Here is a 15,994-nt window from a genome sequence, read left to right as displayed (position 1 = left end):
AACACCACATCTCGAAGACCTTCCAGACTCGTACGTAAGCTACTGAGGTAGACGTCTTCTGGGCCTGCAGCAGAGTCGAGACTACCGCCTCCGGGTAGCCCCTGCGTCTGAGTCAACGCCTCTCAAAAGCCAGGCCGCAAGACAGAAGAGTTCTGCCTGCTCGAAAAATACCGGTCCCTGGTGAAGGAGACGTGGAAGATGTCCCAGACGAATCGGTCCATCGATTGCCAGTTGTAGAAGGTCTGCAAACCAGGGTCGATGGGGCCACTCCGGGGCGACGAAGATCACGGACCCCTGATGGCTTTCTATTCTGCGGAGAATTTTGCCCACCAGGGGCCAGGGAGGGAAGATGTAGAGAAGCAGATGTGGAGGCCACGGGAGGACTAGGGCATCCACCCCTTCCTTGCCGCGCTCTCTTCTGCGACTGAAGAAGCGGGGGGCCTTGGCGTTGAGGGAGGTCACCATCAGGTCCACGTGCGGCGCCCCCCACCGGCGGACAAGCAGTTGCATCGCTTCGTCGAAGAGGGACCATTCTCCGGGATCCAGCTGTTGGCGACTCAGGTAGTCCGCCTGAACATTGTCCACTCCCGCGATGTGTGAGGCCGCGAGACGAGCTAGGTGAATTTCTGCCCACTCCATCAGGCGCGCCGACTCGAGCGAGACGTGCCGACTCCTCGTACCTCCCTGCCGATTGATGTAGGCCACGGTGGTGGCGTTGTCCGAGAGAATCCTGACCTCCCGGTTCCGCACCAGCAGAAGGAAATGCTGGAGCGCCAGACGCACCGCTCTGGTTTCCAGGCGATTGATCGGCCACGTCGCTTGTACTTTCGACCATGTCCCCTGCGCGGTGCTTCGTTCGCAGACGGCTCCCCATCCAATGAGACTGGCATCGGTGGTCACCACCACCCAATTGGGAACCTCGAGGGAGACGCCACGAGCCAGATGCAACGGATCCAGTCACCAACTCAGACTGTCCTTGGCAGCCTGCGGAAGGGGAAGTATCATCTGATAATCCTGTGAGACTGGTTTCCAGCGGGAAAGGAGAGCCGCCTGTAGGGGACGTAGGTGTGCGAACGCCCAGGGCACGAGGTTGATGGTGGAGGCCATCACGCCCAAGAGCTGAAGATAGTCCCAGGAGGTGGGTTCTGGCAACGCAGAACACCGTCGTATGTGTTCCCGCAAGGATTGAGCCTTGTCCAGGCGTAAGAAGACCTTGCCCTGACGCGTGTCGAAACTCGCTCCAAAGAAGTCCAAGTGTTGCGAGGGCATGAGGGAGCTCTTGGCGAAGTTCACCACCCAGCCCAGGGAGCGAAGCACCTGGACGACCCTGGCTACCGAGGACTGTCCGTGGGCGAAAGACTTCGCGCGTATCAGCCAATCGTCTAGATAGGGATGAACAAGAATGCCCTCCTTCCTTAGGGTCGCCGCCACTACCACCATGATCTTGGTGAATGTGCGGAGAAACTGCCGGTGAGCTGGAAGGATGGGTATGTGCAGGTAAGCCTCCGTCAGGTCCAGGGAAGCAAGGAACTCCCCCTGATGCACTGCTGCGATCACTGAGCGTAGCGCCTCCATGCAGAACCGGAGGACCCGTAATGACTTGTTTACCTCCTTTAGATCCAGGATGCGCCAAAGGAGCTGTCCTTTTTGGGCATGATGAAGTAGATGGAATAATGGCCCAAGCCCACCTCGCCGAAGGGGACGAGGGAAATGGCCCCTATCCCCTGCAGCCGGTCCAGAGTTTGCTGCACCGCTCTCCTCTTGAGGTCCGACCCACAGAGGGAGAAGATGAACCTGTCCCTCGGAGGGCGGACAAACACCAAGGCATAGCCGTTCTTTATAGTGTCCAGGACCCACTGGTCTGAGGTGATACGCACCCACTCCTCGTAGAAATCCGAGAGACGACCCCCAATCCTGGGGGTGGAGGAGTGGGCGAGACTGTCATCATTGAGTGGGCTTGGGTGGGGGATTCCCCTGTCCCGACCCGTCACGCGCGGCCCTGCGCCCACGAAAGGACCGCGGCCAGGACTGGGATCTGGAGGAAGGTGTCCGAGGACCCGTCTGCCTGTAACTCCTGTAGCGCCGCTGCGCTCTGGTCCTGGTTCGAGAAGAGGCAAAGGACCGAGAAGTACGTTGTCTATCCTCAGGAAGGCGGTGAACTGCGTTCTCCCCCAGGGACTTGATGATCTGATCCAGATCCTCTCCAAAGAGAAACTTGCCTCTGAAAGGCAGAGAGCCCAGGCTTGACTTAGAGAAGGCATCTGCCGCCTAGTTACGGAGCCACAAGAGGTGCCGAGCCGCGACTACCGAAACCATGGATCTCGCCAGAACTCGGAAGAGGTCGTACAAGGCATCCACCCCGTACGCTATGGCAGACTCCAGACGATCTGCCTGGGCGGTTTCTTCGGGCGGCAGATCTTGAGTAGTGAGAAGTTGTTGCACCCAGCGAAGACTGGCCCTCTGCGCGAGCGAGCTGCACATGACCGCTCGCATCCCCAGGGCTGAGACCTCAAAAACCCGTTTGAGAAAGATCTCCAGCTTGCGGTCCTGAGTGTCGCGCAATGCCGCTCCGCCCATCAAGGAATAGTCATCCTCTTAGTGACCGCCGATACTGCCGAGTCCACCTTTGGGACCTTGATGAGCTCCAGAAAATCCTCAGGAAGTGGATACAACTTTTCCATTGCTCGGCTGACCTTTAGAGATGCCTCAGGGATGTCCCACTCCCTGGTCAGGAGCTGCAAAAAAGAATCGTGGGTGGGGAACGCCCGAGACCTCGGCCGGAGGGCAGCTAAGACTGGATCCCCCTTCTTGGAAGATGTGGCGACGGCTGGGGCAACTGGAGCTGGTGGTACGGCGGTGGGTCGAGATTCAGCTCTAAGAGGATCTGAGGTATGAGGTCATCCAACTCCTCTCTCTGGAAAATCCGAAGCGCTCGCGGATCGTCTCCCTCCGATTGAGCGTCCGGCTGCGCAGGGTCCGGTGGGGCCGGGGGATCTCCCCCCAAGGCCGAAGACGCCCCCACCCTTCCTGGGGCAAGATGTACCCTGGTGGGAATTCGGGGGGCCCCCCGAAACCGATCCCGCCAGGTCAGGGGGGCCCTGTGGAGCAGTCGGAAGACGAGGATTAACAAGATGAACTCTGGAGAAAACCTCGGCATGCTCGGGGGGGGGGGGGCCTGAGGAGGAGCCATCCGAGGGCCCCGAGTCCGGTAAGGCCCCCTCCGGGGACAAATTCAGTGGGGAGACCTCCCGAAAGTCCCTTCCTTCCTGTGCTGTGTGCATGCCATCAGTGCGCTGAGAATTCAAAATGGCCGCCGTTCCCGCCAAAGGCGGCGAAGTGGCCGGCCCGCGCCGCCCGGGCCACAGTGAGGGAAGAAAAGAGAAAGTGCTGATCGGCTGCGAGGTGCCTTCCCCCGGGGAGGCATCGTGCGCAGATCCCCTCACGCGATATCCTCAACCCCGGCTCGCTGCAGGCCGAACATCGGGACGGCCGCAGCATCGTGGCCATCGGGGGAGGAAGAGAAAACGTCGCAGGGCGGGGGGGGCCCACCGAACGAGGAGGTGCCGCGGGGGGGCCCGATCGGCCTGCGCTACCCGCTAAAAAACGCCCTGAAGGAAGCAGGGGAATCACCCCTCCCTGCAGCAGCGGCCCCGGGGAAGGCTCGTCTCGGGGCTGTGGGGCGGTAGGCGATAGCGTGGAGAGGCCGGCACCCCCGGCTTCCACGAGGCACAAACGCTGGAAATATCCTAAAAGGCAAATACTGAAAAATAAGACACCGTGACTTACCCCCGGCCAGGGAAGGAGGAGAGAGCGAGAGAGAAGGAGGCAGACCAGAGTAAACCATGCCTCCCCAAAAATTGAACTAACACTTTGTTTTTTTGTTTTTAAAAAACTTGATCCAAACTGTTATGAGCGATAGGCAAGAGAAAGGAGCCGAAAGAAACTAAAACCCTGCAAGCCTGGGGAAGCAATTGGTTCCCCTACTCTCATCTGCTGGAGTCAGAAAGATACTGAGCTCCTGCAGAGGGTGTACTGGTCTATATGGCAACGCCCCTCGAAGTCTGTTCTGATTCCATCTGCTGGACGGGGGACATAACCCACCGTCTGGACTGATCCTGGTACGTACAGGGAATGGGTCATATACAGTTGGTAGGACACAATATGGGTGATGAGCATAACGCCCTAAAAGATCTTCCTACCTAGGGCATCTAAGGCCCTATGTTCCTGACCTGGCAGGGCAGAGGCATGGGTATGAGAGCACTTGGCCTTCTTGTGGGCAGAGTCCACCACCACAGACTGGTGCAGGAGGTGGTTCCTCTAAAAGCCCAAGGCTTGTTGCACCAGGTAAATGGCATCCGTCTTCCGATAGAGCAGAGGAATGGATACAGGGTGTTCCCAGATCCTAAGGAGACGTTCCTTGAAGTTCTCATGGTCTGGGACAGCCACTATTTCCTTTGGGGCATCAAGAAACTGGAGGACCTCCAGCATTTTGTGCTGAGCGTCCTGTTCAGTGAGGAGCTGCAACAGGATGGCCTCAGCCATAGCCAGACAAAGCCCGCAAAGGAAAGATTCTCCAGGGAAGACCGACGCTACTCATCCAGCAGAGATGGCTCAGAAAGAAGGTCGATTGAGTGCTCTGAGAAATGGCATTTTCTTATGTTCTTATGATGCTTGTGGGACTTCCCTCGGTGCTTGTCCCGGTCTTTCCCCGGAGCTGAGGAAAGTGAAGATCATGACATTCTTGACTGCGTCGACACTGGAGACGGCCTATCACCGACTCCTCTCTCACAAGAGGGACCCGCCAGAGGGGTAGAGAGGGACGATGTATCTAACAGCTCCCCTCGGCCTCTAGCTGTCGACGCCCCTGATGCCAGAGTAGATGGATCAGACTTTCTGGCATAAAGCTTTTCCATCTTATCCAGCCAGGCATGACAGCGTTTGGGGGTCATCTGGTCACTACAAATGGCACCCTTGGATGTCATATGACACCCCCAGGCAGAGGATACAGACCTCATGTGGATCAGTAATAGACATGGTCCGTGGGCACAGGGGCATCAGTGAAAACCGGATGACACCATGAACTGGTGAGCAGTTCATGGCCATCGGTCACCGAGAGGCGACTCGCTGGGAATCGACTGCATGAACGGAAAATTGAAACACCTACCGCACGCCGGATAGCACCGACCGAAGAGGAACTTGATGCCAAGAACGTCGAAAAAGACCGGCAAAATACTTTAAAAAGGATGAGCTAAAAACAGAGCTCCACTACTGCGAGGCAAATATTTCCTGGGAAAAAAGAGACTGAAGGGGGACTCCGCATGGATGTGCGGATAATGGCATGTTGGGCATGCTTAGTGTGCTGGTCAAAGTTCTAGAAACTTTGACAAAAGTTTTCCATGCCGGGCTCCATGTGATGATGTCACCCATCTGTGAGGACTACCATCCTGTTTGTCCTAGGAGAATGTATTTGCCAGATAAGTACAGCCAGAAACAGAAATACATGTAGGCCCAACTTGAATTACATTGTAGATATACACAATACTGAGTCATAAATGATGGAACTGCAACCTGCTATGATCAGGTACATGAACTGTGTGAGCCTTCACACTTCTCAATTGTATAACAATATGGCTGTAGCAGTTCTATGAAATTGAACTTTGATGCAAAACTGTTATCAAATACCTGTAAAAATAGCTGACAAAATGTGAGAGAAAGATTTTAATTTGTATTGTAGGTACATCTTAAGCTTTCTTTCAATTATAAAGCCTAAAACCTAGTTGCATATTTTCATGCATGTGATGGTTTTAGATGTTTGCTATACCCAGCGGTTTGAAGTACATTTTTAGATTTTACTGTACACGCACAGTAAAATGACTTTGATGGTTATTGCATCTAGTTTTATGTTCACTTGAAAAACATTTACTATCAGGAAAGCAAAAAACTCTACAATGAGTTTTTATTGAAATTGTATGATACTAACAGTAAAGAAACCACTGCTGTCACAGACTGTACTGTCAAAACTTTGGAATAATTTGATGAAATGCTTAATTCTTGTCCGTACTATTTATAAAGCATCAATTTTTACACAAGTTTGTTTTTCTTTCAGTTATAGAGCCTAAACCATAGGTGCACAAAAATGTGCATGCAGTGGTTCTAGGGTGTTATCCTACCCAGTACATTTTTAGATTTTATTGTACACATACAGTTGATATTTTGAGTTCTGTTTTTAAGGATTTTGTTGGGTTTTGTATCTGGTTTTATGTTCAATTTATATTTACTATCAAAACAAGCCAAAATACTAAAATGTGTTTTTATTATTGAAAATCATATAATACTATCAGTAAAGAAAACTACTGTTGTCACAGATTGCATCATCAAAACTTAGAAATAATTTGACAAAATGATTAATTTGTCTGTACTTATTACAGAACATCAATTTTTACATGAATAGTGTTTTTTTTCTTTCAGTTATAGAGCCTAAAACATAGATGCATGAAAAAGTGCACGCTGGTTATTCTAGAGTACAGACAATTTTGGTGGGTCTAATATTAAAGCGTCTAGAAAAGTTCCCTGGATACAAACACGCTGCATCACCCAGAAGCACAGGTCACTGGAAGGGTTACTGATGTTTCCTCCTCTCATAGCAGAGGCTACGACTGAGCTTGGCTTAATGCACATTAAGAGGAATGCTTAAAGTGTCCAGGAAAGTTCCCTGGATACAAACACGCTGCATCACCCAGAAGCACAGGTCACTGGAAGGGTTACTGATGTTTCCTCCTCTCATAGCAGAGGCTACGACTGAGCTTGGCTTAATGCACATTAAGAGGAATGCTTAAAGTGTCCAGGAAAGTTCCCTGGATACAAACAATTCTCTACCTGCGGTAGAAAGATATGAGCCCTTATCAAATTATGCTTCCTACCTCACAGCAGAGGTTTTGATGGAGCTTGCGGTTGAAAGAATTGATTTCTCTATGCAAAAGAAATAAAAAATGTGAGCTTTCACAGTCAATAAGCACTTTTCAAGCTATTCTCCCTTCCTTCTAGGAGAGGATAACAGTAGAGCTTTCTGAAAAGAATTCAGCTCTTAGTGATGCAAGATGAAGGTAGTCTGAATTTCCACAATCTGCAAATCCTTTCCAAGTTATGCTCCCTACACATAGCAGGGGTTTAAGCATTATGATAAGAATTCAGCTATATCAAAGCAAGGAAAAGAAAATCCTTTTCCTTTTTCTCTTATAGTTGTTGTTTTCTGCTCAGATAGAAGAAAGATTTGCTCATTAAAAAAATAATAATAATAAAGAGCTAACACACCAGATTCATTGTAACGTTACAGTAAGGTTCCTTAGGAATATCTTCATTTTTCAGAGTTTAAGCTTAAGTGGAAGAGAGCGCAATTCCCTATGTAGCCATGTGAGGAAATATTCTCGGTGGTGTGCTGCAGGTGGGAGTGTTCATTTTGCAGCAAACAACAGCCATCTGCTTAATCTGATTCCATGGGAAAATTTGATAAATTGAGCATTCAAATCTGTGCAAACTATGTGGCAAGGTGCAAAGACTCTAGCATAAGAGTTTACGTTTACTCCGTGATCGAGGAGACACAATCTTGACAGCCGATATTTTTAAAACCGCACATTGCTCTGCAGCGCAGTATCTAAGCACCTTTGCCTCTTATTTCTGATCTCTTTGTAAATTCCTATTCTTAAAATATAGGCTTTCCTAAAGAAATTCTGCTACACCATTAGGTCTTTACATTGGCTGGAGGCAGAGAATGCTTGCTTTCCGGTTACGCTCATAGAATAAATATTATAGGTGATGTCATATTTAAAAAAAAACAACAAAAAACATAGAAACATAGAAATGACGGCAGAAGAAGACCAAATGGCCCATCCAGTCTGCCCAGCAAGCTTCACACATTTTTTTTCTCATACTTATCTGTTTCTCTTAGCTCTTGGTTCTATTTCCCTTCCACCCCCACCTTTAATGTAGAGAGCAGTGATGGAGCTGCATCCAAGTGAAATATCTAGCTTGATTAGTTAGGGGTAGTAGCCGCCGCAATAAGCAAGCTGCACCCATGCTTATTTGTTTTATCCAGACTATGTTATACAGCCCTTATTGGTTGTTTTTCTTCTCCCCTGCCGTTGAAGCAGGGAGCTATGCTGGATATGCATGAAGTATCAGTCTTCGCCCATGCTGTTGAAGCAGAGAGCCATGCTGGATGTGCATCGAAAGTGAAGTATCAGGCACATTTGGTTTGGGGTAGTAACCGCCGTAACAAGCCAGCTACTCCCCGCTTTGTGAGTGCGAACCTTCTTTTCTTCTCCCCTGCTGTTGAAGCAGAGAGCTCTGCTGGATGTGTGAAGTATCAGTTTTTCTTCTCCCCTGCCGTTGAATCAGAGAACTATGCTGTATATGCATTGAAAGTGAAGTATCAGGCTTATTTGATTTGGGGTAGTAACCGCCGTAACAAGCCAGCTACTCCCCTCTTTGTGAGTGTGAATCCTTTTTTCCACATGTCCTCTTGCTGTTGAAGCTTAGAGCGATGTTGGAGTCACAGTAAGCATGTGTATGTTTATTTAATAAGGGTATTGACTCCAGGCAGTAGCCATCATTCTGGCGAGTCTCCATCGGCTGGAAGTGGGGACAAACACAATTGTTCTGGACTGGTGTAGCAGAAAGACAAGGGATCAATGCTGCATGTTGTATGCCTATAATCCCTATTTTTTGTGATGCGAACAGCCAAAGTGCCTATCAACATTTCATGCCTAGCAGCAGAATAAATCTCTCTGGTGGTGTTTTTTTTTAAATCCAGTGTGATTCTTCAAGGTCTGTAGCCCTGGCTGCTGGATTTTATATTGCGTTTTATGTAAGTCAATTTACCTATAATTCCTTGGACTCAAATCTTGAGTTTAAAGGTGAAGTAAACCGGGGTTCCTACCTGGACCCCCTTCAGGTGGTACATATATACATATTTGCATGTCTAAATCAAGGACATAGGGACAGCAAATATGGCAAGAGAAACATACAATCTGATTTCTGGCTTTTATGTATTATTCTTTTTTTTTTTTTAAATATAAAAAGTTATTAAAACAAAATTGTGCAGTATGGAGGAGGGAGGCTAGAAGTCGATATGTGGGCAGAGTTTAACAAACAGGCAGCATGTGAGAGAGTACATATATCCTTGAGACATTAAGGAAAGAGAAATGAGCTGCAATTCTATCCTCCTACCTTTGTAACCTGTTCAAAGAGGTATGGCCTGTCTTTAACTCTCCTCTTCATCTCTTCCAGCTCCTTCTCATATTCATTTTTCCTCTTCTGATCATTCAGCCTGCAAAATAATATTTCAACCAATAAGCGGTAGCTTTTTAGACAGAACCAAAACACTTGTGGAAGGTCAATATGCCAGTTTGCCTTTCTTGAAGAATCGCTATGTGCAAAGAATGGACTCCTGTGGGCATCGACTGCGCGAGGGTACTGAGGAAATCGAAGGACCTGAATGTACAGGGGCCCTGGCGGCAACGGAAACCGTGGAAGTCCCTGTCCCACTAGCGCTAATAACCAGGCAGAGTGTCACAGAGGGACACTCGCAGGCTGTGTGTGGCTAACTGAAAACATAGGGGGAGGGAAGGCCGCAGTCGGTTGGCAGGCCAGGGAGGTGACAGGAATCGACCGAAAAACAGGGCATAGTACTCACCGAGCGACGAATAAATGTATGCAAAGGGAGACCCGTGCAGGGAAAAAGTGTTTGTGAAGTAAAAGTTTAAGTGTTTCCATAAGGAAAAAGTGTTAGAATTTCTCACAGAGCTGACTGCAGAGCGGAAAAAAGAAGACTGAGGGAGACACCTGAGGTCACAGGGATAATTGCAGGCTGAGCAGGCTCAGTGCACTCAGTGTGCCAGTGTCAGTCAAAGCTTTGCAGAAACTTTGACAGAAAAGTTTTCCGTACAGGGCTCCATCCTGTGATGTCACCCATTTGTGAGGACTACCATCCTGCTGTCCTGTGAGAAAGACTGATGCTTCTTTCTTTAGTCCCTCTCCGACTATGTGTTTCCAGCAAATGGCAACGACAAAGGGGTGGGGGTGGCTGTTAGGGATGTGACAGCTTAGGTGAGAAGTGGCTTGTACAGTTCGGTTGACGAGCCAGCGAGCCAGGGCCCAGCTTTCTCTTTCCTGGCCAGAGAGGCCTGTTAATATTGTGTTCCCAAACAATACATTTGTCACAAAGCTCTGTATGTGACCACGGACTAAATACTTCCTACTGGTTAACTTTAAGCTAGTGGCTTATCAAATGCTCCCGTTTGGAGGTGTTGAAAAGTCACTTGTAAATCAATCCAATTTGGTGTCTACATTGCAGGGACTCCCAGGTCAGGTGTGCCCTGTTAGTGATCTGTCAGCCAGGATGTCAGCCACAGTAAGTCTTGACCATCATACAGGTTAAAGAGAAGCTGGGGTTGTGCATTTTGGCCTTATCAGTCACTGTGTCATGTCAGACAAATGTGTATCTCTGGAGGACAGACTGCACAACAGCCAGGGACATGCACAATCATATCACGAGGTTGCATTCTTTCTGCTATGAAATTTGTGGCAGCTGTGATGTACAGTTTCTGTGTTAGAGGAGTACAAGAAATGCCTTCCAAGAACCTGGTTGGGAGTGTCATGGACACATTGCATAGGAACCCAAGAAGCAGCTTCCTATTTAGGAAGATATGATGTGGCACAAGAAAGCACTAGAGCATTCATATTGTGTCACAGTAAAAGGTGCCATGGACTTAGGGCTTGCCTATAGCCTTTTAAAGCTCTTGTCAGGCTACAGCCTAGCTTCTAATGTTTGATAGCATGCTGTGTGTTGGCAGCAAGATCACCAAGTCAGTGCGGAGTGAATGATGCAAACGTTCTCTGTTTCCTGCAGGACATTCAGGATACGATTGCAGAACGTGGCTTCTCACACCAGTCACTATTGCCAACACACCAGCAGAGATGAGGTATAATGAGGCCTTATGTTCTATCCATTGTGCCATAGAATGCACCTTCGGAGTTCTCAAAAGTAGATTTCGCTGTTTGGATAAATTGGGGGGAGCTTTAAAGTACACTCCACCCAGAGTCGCTGAGAAAGTGCTGCTCTGCTATGTAGTCCATAATCTGGCATTACGCCATGGTCGTCCAGTAGCCATCATTCCCGATCTACCCCAGGATCCACTGGGTCCCACTGCAGAATCCAGGGAGACCACATGGACTGACAGTCAGCATCGGCAACACGCCATCCAGTGCTGCTTTGCCTGATAGTCCTTATTTACTCCTTCCCCTTCCATGGAAGAGAGCCCAGTAGAATGTTTTCAGCTGGTCCCATCTCTATCTTTCTTGTACTCACTGCTGTAAAGAGGGAGTGGAACAACTGTATTGCTATATAGATTTTCTAAAAGAAAAATTTGTAATAGTATGACTGTGTGTATGAATGTTCTTTTATGGTGAATATTTGTTATTTACTCTATTGTATGCGACGATGAATAGAAATTAAATGTTTTTTGAAGATTCTTGATAAAATGTTTTGTAGACAATAATAAAAGTTGTTTCTAATGAATTTATATGTCACTATATATGATATGTTGTGCTAGAGTGTGTCATATATTTTCTATATAATTGCCATTTTTTCTTTAATCTGAGCTGTTTCTGAGGCAGTGCTGACATCGGAGTGCTCACCTACCAGCCCTTCACTTACATCCTTTTGGAAAGCCCATTTCAAAGACAGTGGCAATCCCAAACTGATCGGAGGTACGCAGTCACCACTGTTAGGCACCACCAGAGTGGCCAGTGCGAGCAAGGCCATATTGAAACTGTTAAGGTAAAGGATACCAAAGCTGAGGGGAAGCGGCAAAAATGGAGTTGACCTTCAGGGAGTGCAAAGCTCAGTGGCATATACCTAGGAACCTGGTTCTTGAGGGATGGTGACAGGATCATATTTATTAGGTCAAAGCCTATAAAGTGTAAAAGGCCAGTGCTTTGGTTCACACACTCAGCACAAGGGAGGGAGTAGACAAAAAGAAGAGACTTAGAGGGGGGCCAGGGGTCGGAGCTCTCCACTCTGCAACTGGGTTTTTTCCCATTTGTCTCCATTACAAGTGGCATCTCAAGACATCCTCAAGAGGTTGGCTGAACAGTTGCAACAAAAGAGTATACATCTGCTACAAGCAGCCAACATGCAGCAGAACCAATAGCAGCAACCCCTCATACAACTATTAGAAGAGTAAATCTGGATAACTGAACAGTTACTAATGCAATGAACCGAATCAGATAGCGGTATGATTTCTGCAATATGAACAGGGGACTATGGGGCTGGCACATATGGGGGAAGACAATTTTTGAAAGGATATCAGGAACTGCAGGGGGCCACTGTCACAGTGGGCCACTCAGATGATCCTTGATCACAGGTGAGGCCCAAGCGGCCTATTACACCCTCAGTACAGAACAGATTGCCAAATACGAGATAATGAAAGCTGCCATTAAAAACAGACTGGGTCCAACTAAGGAGGCTATGGGCAGTGTTTCCGTGCTACATGTATGGGTCCGGAAGATACACCGAGGGTAGTTGCTCAGTGCTGAAGGATCTAGCATGCTGCTGGATTGAACTTGAGGGCTAGTCTCCTATGTAAATAGTGTTTCTATTTATTTATTTAAATGTTTTATATACCGTCAGTCCATGTGAGAATCATTAGTGCGTAACGGTTTACAGGTAAAACATCCATAATTATAATCAGTGTTAAAGGGGGAGAAACATTCATGATAAACGGAAGTATTACAATGGTAGACATATAACATGAAAGCATAGCTAGATTATAGGGGTTTGTTGGTTATCCAAGTCAAGTAGACGGCATTTTGGAATAGCCTAGTTTTTTAGTTGCTCTTGAATTTCTTTTTGTCCGTTAATGTTGAAAGTTCCTCTGGCATGGAGTTCCATAGTTTTGGGCCAGCACTTGATATCACTCTTATCTCTAGTTTGCATTAGCTGAGAATTTCTTAAGTTCGGGATTTCTAGGATGCCTTTGTTCTGTGATCTGAGAGTTTGCGGGGGTTGTGTGGTTTAAATGTTATTCCCATCAGATCATTGTTGTTCGGGTTAATGTTACTGAATATTAATGTTAAAACTTTATAATGTATTCTTGACTGTATAGGAAACCAATGCAGAGCCATCAGTGTTGGGGTGATGTGGTCAGATTTCCTTGCTCTAGACAATTGTCTACCTGTGGCATTTTGCAGTAGTTGCAGAAGTTTTTAAGTGACTTGCCAGAAGACCTAGAAGTAAGGAATTACAGTAATCCAGGTTTGAGAATATGAGAGATTGTAATACAGTTCTGAAATCTGTGTGCTTAGAGAGGTTTCAGTCAGCTCAGAATCCACAGCTTGTACAAACCACATCTAATCAGTTTGCTTCTGTGGGTTTCCATTGTTAAATTTTCAACGATTTGGACCCCTAGGTCTCTCACTTGGGTGGGATTACTTGTTTGTAGTTGTGTAAAAGCAATACATAACCACTCTCCCCACAAAAGTGAAAGAATAGGTGATTAAACAAGGGGCACACACCCTTGGGACAGCAGTAATCCTCTCCGAGCAATTCATGGAGGCCAAGGCAACCCTATGTACCAACCAATAACTGCACTGAGAATCTCTGTTCATAGTCACAGACAACCCCAGATGATGGGGGAGGTGGCAGGACATCCTCTCCATACTTCTCCATCCTATGACAAGTGAGCTGCCATGGCCAGAGTCTGGGATCAGGATTTCAGACAAGGAACCTGGGAGAATAGTCAAAGATCCTTGGTAAGGTGCTATAGTTGCAGAGAAATAGGTCATTTATGGAAGATTTGTCCCAAGTCTAGTTGTTCTTTCTTTGGTAGAAAACAACAGAGGAGCTATGATAAAAGAAGGAACCCCCATCTGGAGGCAATGATTGTAAATGGTCAGAAAATACAAGCTTTCTTGGTCACGGGGGCCAACCAGCTGCTAATGTAGCTCAAATTCAGTAGGCAAAAAGGAATTCAACCAAGAAGGAGGGAACAACCCCAAGAAGATGGGAGTAGCATATTAATATGCTGCCTATATGGGCATCCCCAGTACTACCTCATCCAAGATAATGAAAACCACATGAAATAGATATTTTATTGCACCACAGAAATAACCCTTAAACAGCACATTGGAATGAACACTTTTTGAGTGTTTTTCTAGGGCAGTGATGGCTAACCTATGACACGCATGTCAGAGGTGACACGCCGAGACGTTTTTGCTGACACACGCGTTTCGTGGACTATCGGGAAATTATTATTATTTTTTTATTTCCCGGCCAAAGACAAGAAGAGGGTCTGCTGGCGCTGCGGCCTGAAGAGAAACCTGCGTGCAGGGCCGGTGGAAGCACTAGACCTGGGACTGGGGCGCCGCAAGCAGTGGTATCCCGAGGGGAGCCAATGCCCCCGGGCGCAGGGAGGCTCATGTGGCGCAGCGACAGGCAGATGGGCAGGGCCGTAGTGAGGCTCAAGTCACCACAGCCCGAAGAAAAAGATCGCATTTAAACGCGCTGATGCTCCTCCTCCTTCCTGCCTATGCAGCCCTGGAAGTAAATGTTGCCGGAGCCGCGTGGGCAGGAAGGAAGAGGAGCATCAGCGAGTGCAGAAGAGGAGCAGCACTTGTGCTTATGGGCTGCCGTGAATTCCAAGTCGCAGTGGCCCAAGAAGAGGAAGAGGCCTGGTAGCAGGGCCGCCATGGCCCGAGAAGATCAGGGCCGCTGCAGAGCCCATCCTGCGGCGACCCCTGAAGAGGAGGCCCAGAGGTGAGAGAGAGGCTGAGGGTCTGTAGAGTGTGTGTGTTTGTATGAGATGAGTTGAGAGATTGTGTGTGGGAGTGAGGATCTGAATGTTTGCAGAGACAGCATGTGAGAGCCTGTGTGTGTGTGAGAGAGAGCATGTGACAGTGAGAGCCTGTGTGTATGAATGATTGTATGAGAGAGAGCATGTGACAGTGAGAGCCTGTGCTTGAGCAAGACAGTATGTGGGAGTGAGAGAGAGCCTGGGTGTGTGAGAGTCAGACACCATGTGCAAGAGAGAGACTGTGTATGAATGATTGTATGAGAGAGAGCATGTGACCGTGAGAGCCTGTGTGTGTGTGAGAGAGAGAGAAATGCATGTGAGAATGAGAACCTGACTGTGTGTTTGAGGGAAGAAGATGGAGAGAAAAGAAATAGAAAAAAAGACAATATAAAAGGAATTGGCAAAAAAATAAGAAAGGGAAGGTGGAAAAAAAAAGCCTGTGACCAACTGATTAGAAAACTAAGATCAGCCAGCAAAGGTAAAAAAAAATAAATTACTTTTTAGTGATTGGCACATGTAATCTTTGGTAATGTGCAAGAGTAGCACTTTCTCTATGCGGATCTCACAATGTACGAGATCAGCATGGAGAAAGTGGAAGCACACGGGGCCTGCAGAGAGGAGGCAGCAGAATGGGCTTCAGTGCCAGTAGCAGCAATCAGTGCCTCCCCGATAGCCATGCGGCAGCAGTGACAGTGGCAGCGGAGGAATGAGAGAAGCTCTGAGGTTGCTGGCAAAAGAGAGGGGGGTCTGCCTTTAGTGTGTGCATGTGATGGAATGGGTGTCTGCCTGGGGGTCTGTGTGTGTGAATGCAAGGGTGCCTGCCTGGGGGTCTGTGTGTGTGAGAATGAATGTGTGCATGCCTGGGGGTCAGTTTCAGTGTGTGAGAATGACTGGGAGCTTGCCTGGGTGTGTGTGTTTGTGTGAGAATGATTGGGAGCTTGCCTGGGTGTGTGTGTTTGTGTGAGAATGATTGGGAGCTTGCCTGGGTGTATGTGTTTGTGTGTATGTGAGGGAGCCAGTGAGAGTGAGAGCATGAGTGTGTATGAGAAAATCCAGGGGAGTAAGAGTTTGTGTGGGGGGGTATGTGTGGAGGGGGAGAGAGTGTCTTAGAGCCTGAGAGTGTGTCAGTGTCTGTGAGAGCGAGA

The 15,994-nt window shown here is 48.1% G+C and overlaps 1 protein-coding gene across 1 annotated transcript in view; it reads right to left on the bottom strand.

The window, feature by feature from the left end:
- The window catches only part of FAM161B (FAM161 centrosomal protein B), a 114,606-nt gene that overhangs the window by 43,515 nt on the left and 55,097 nt on the right, over window positions 1-15,994 (bottom strand). Inside the window, exon 8 of the mRNA XM_029598450.1 lies at window positions 9,226-9,325. Within this exon, the coding sequence (XP_029454310.1) occupies window positions 9,226-9,325 (100 nt within the window). The remainder of the gene's footprint in view (window positions 1-9,225; window positions 9,326-15,994) is intronic.

The sequence above is a fragment of the Rhinatrema bivittatum genome, chromosome 4 (assembly GCF_901001135.1).
Source record: "Rhinatrema bivittatum chromosome 4, aRhiBiv1.1, whole genome shotgun sequence".
Lineage (NCBI taxonomy): Eukaryota > Metazoa > Chordata > Amphibia > Gymnophiona > Rhinatrematidae > Rhinatrema > Rhinatrema bivittatum.
Note: the sequence above shows the minus strand (reverse complement) of the source record. Positions and strands in the feature narration are given on the sequence as shown.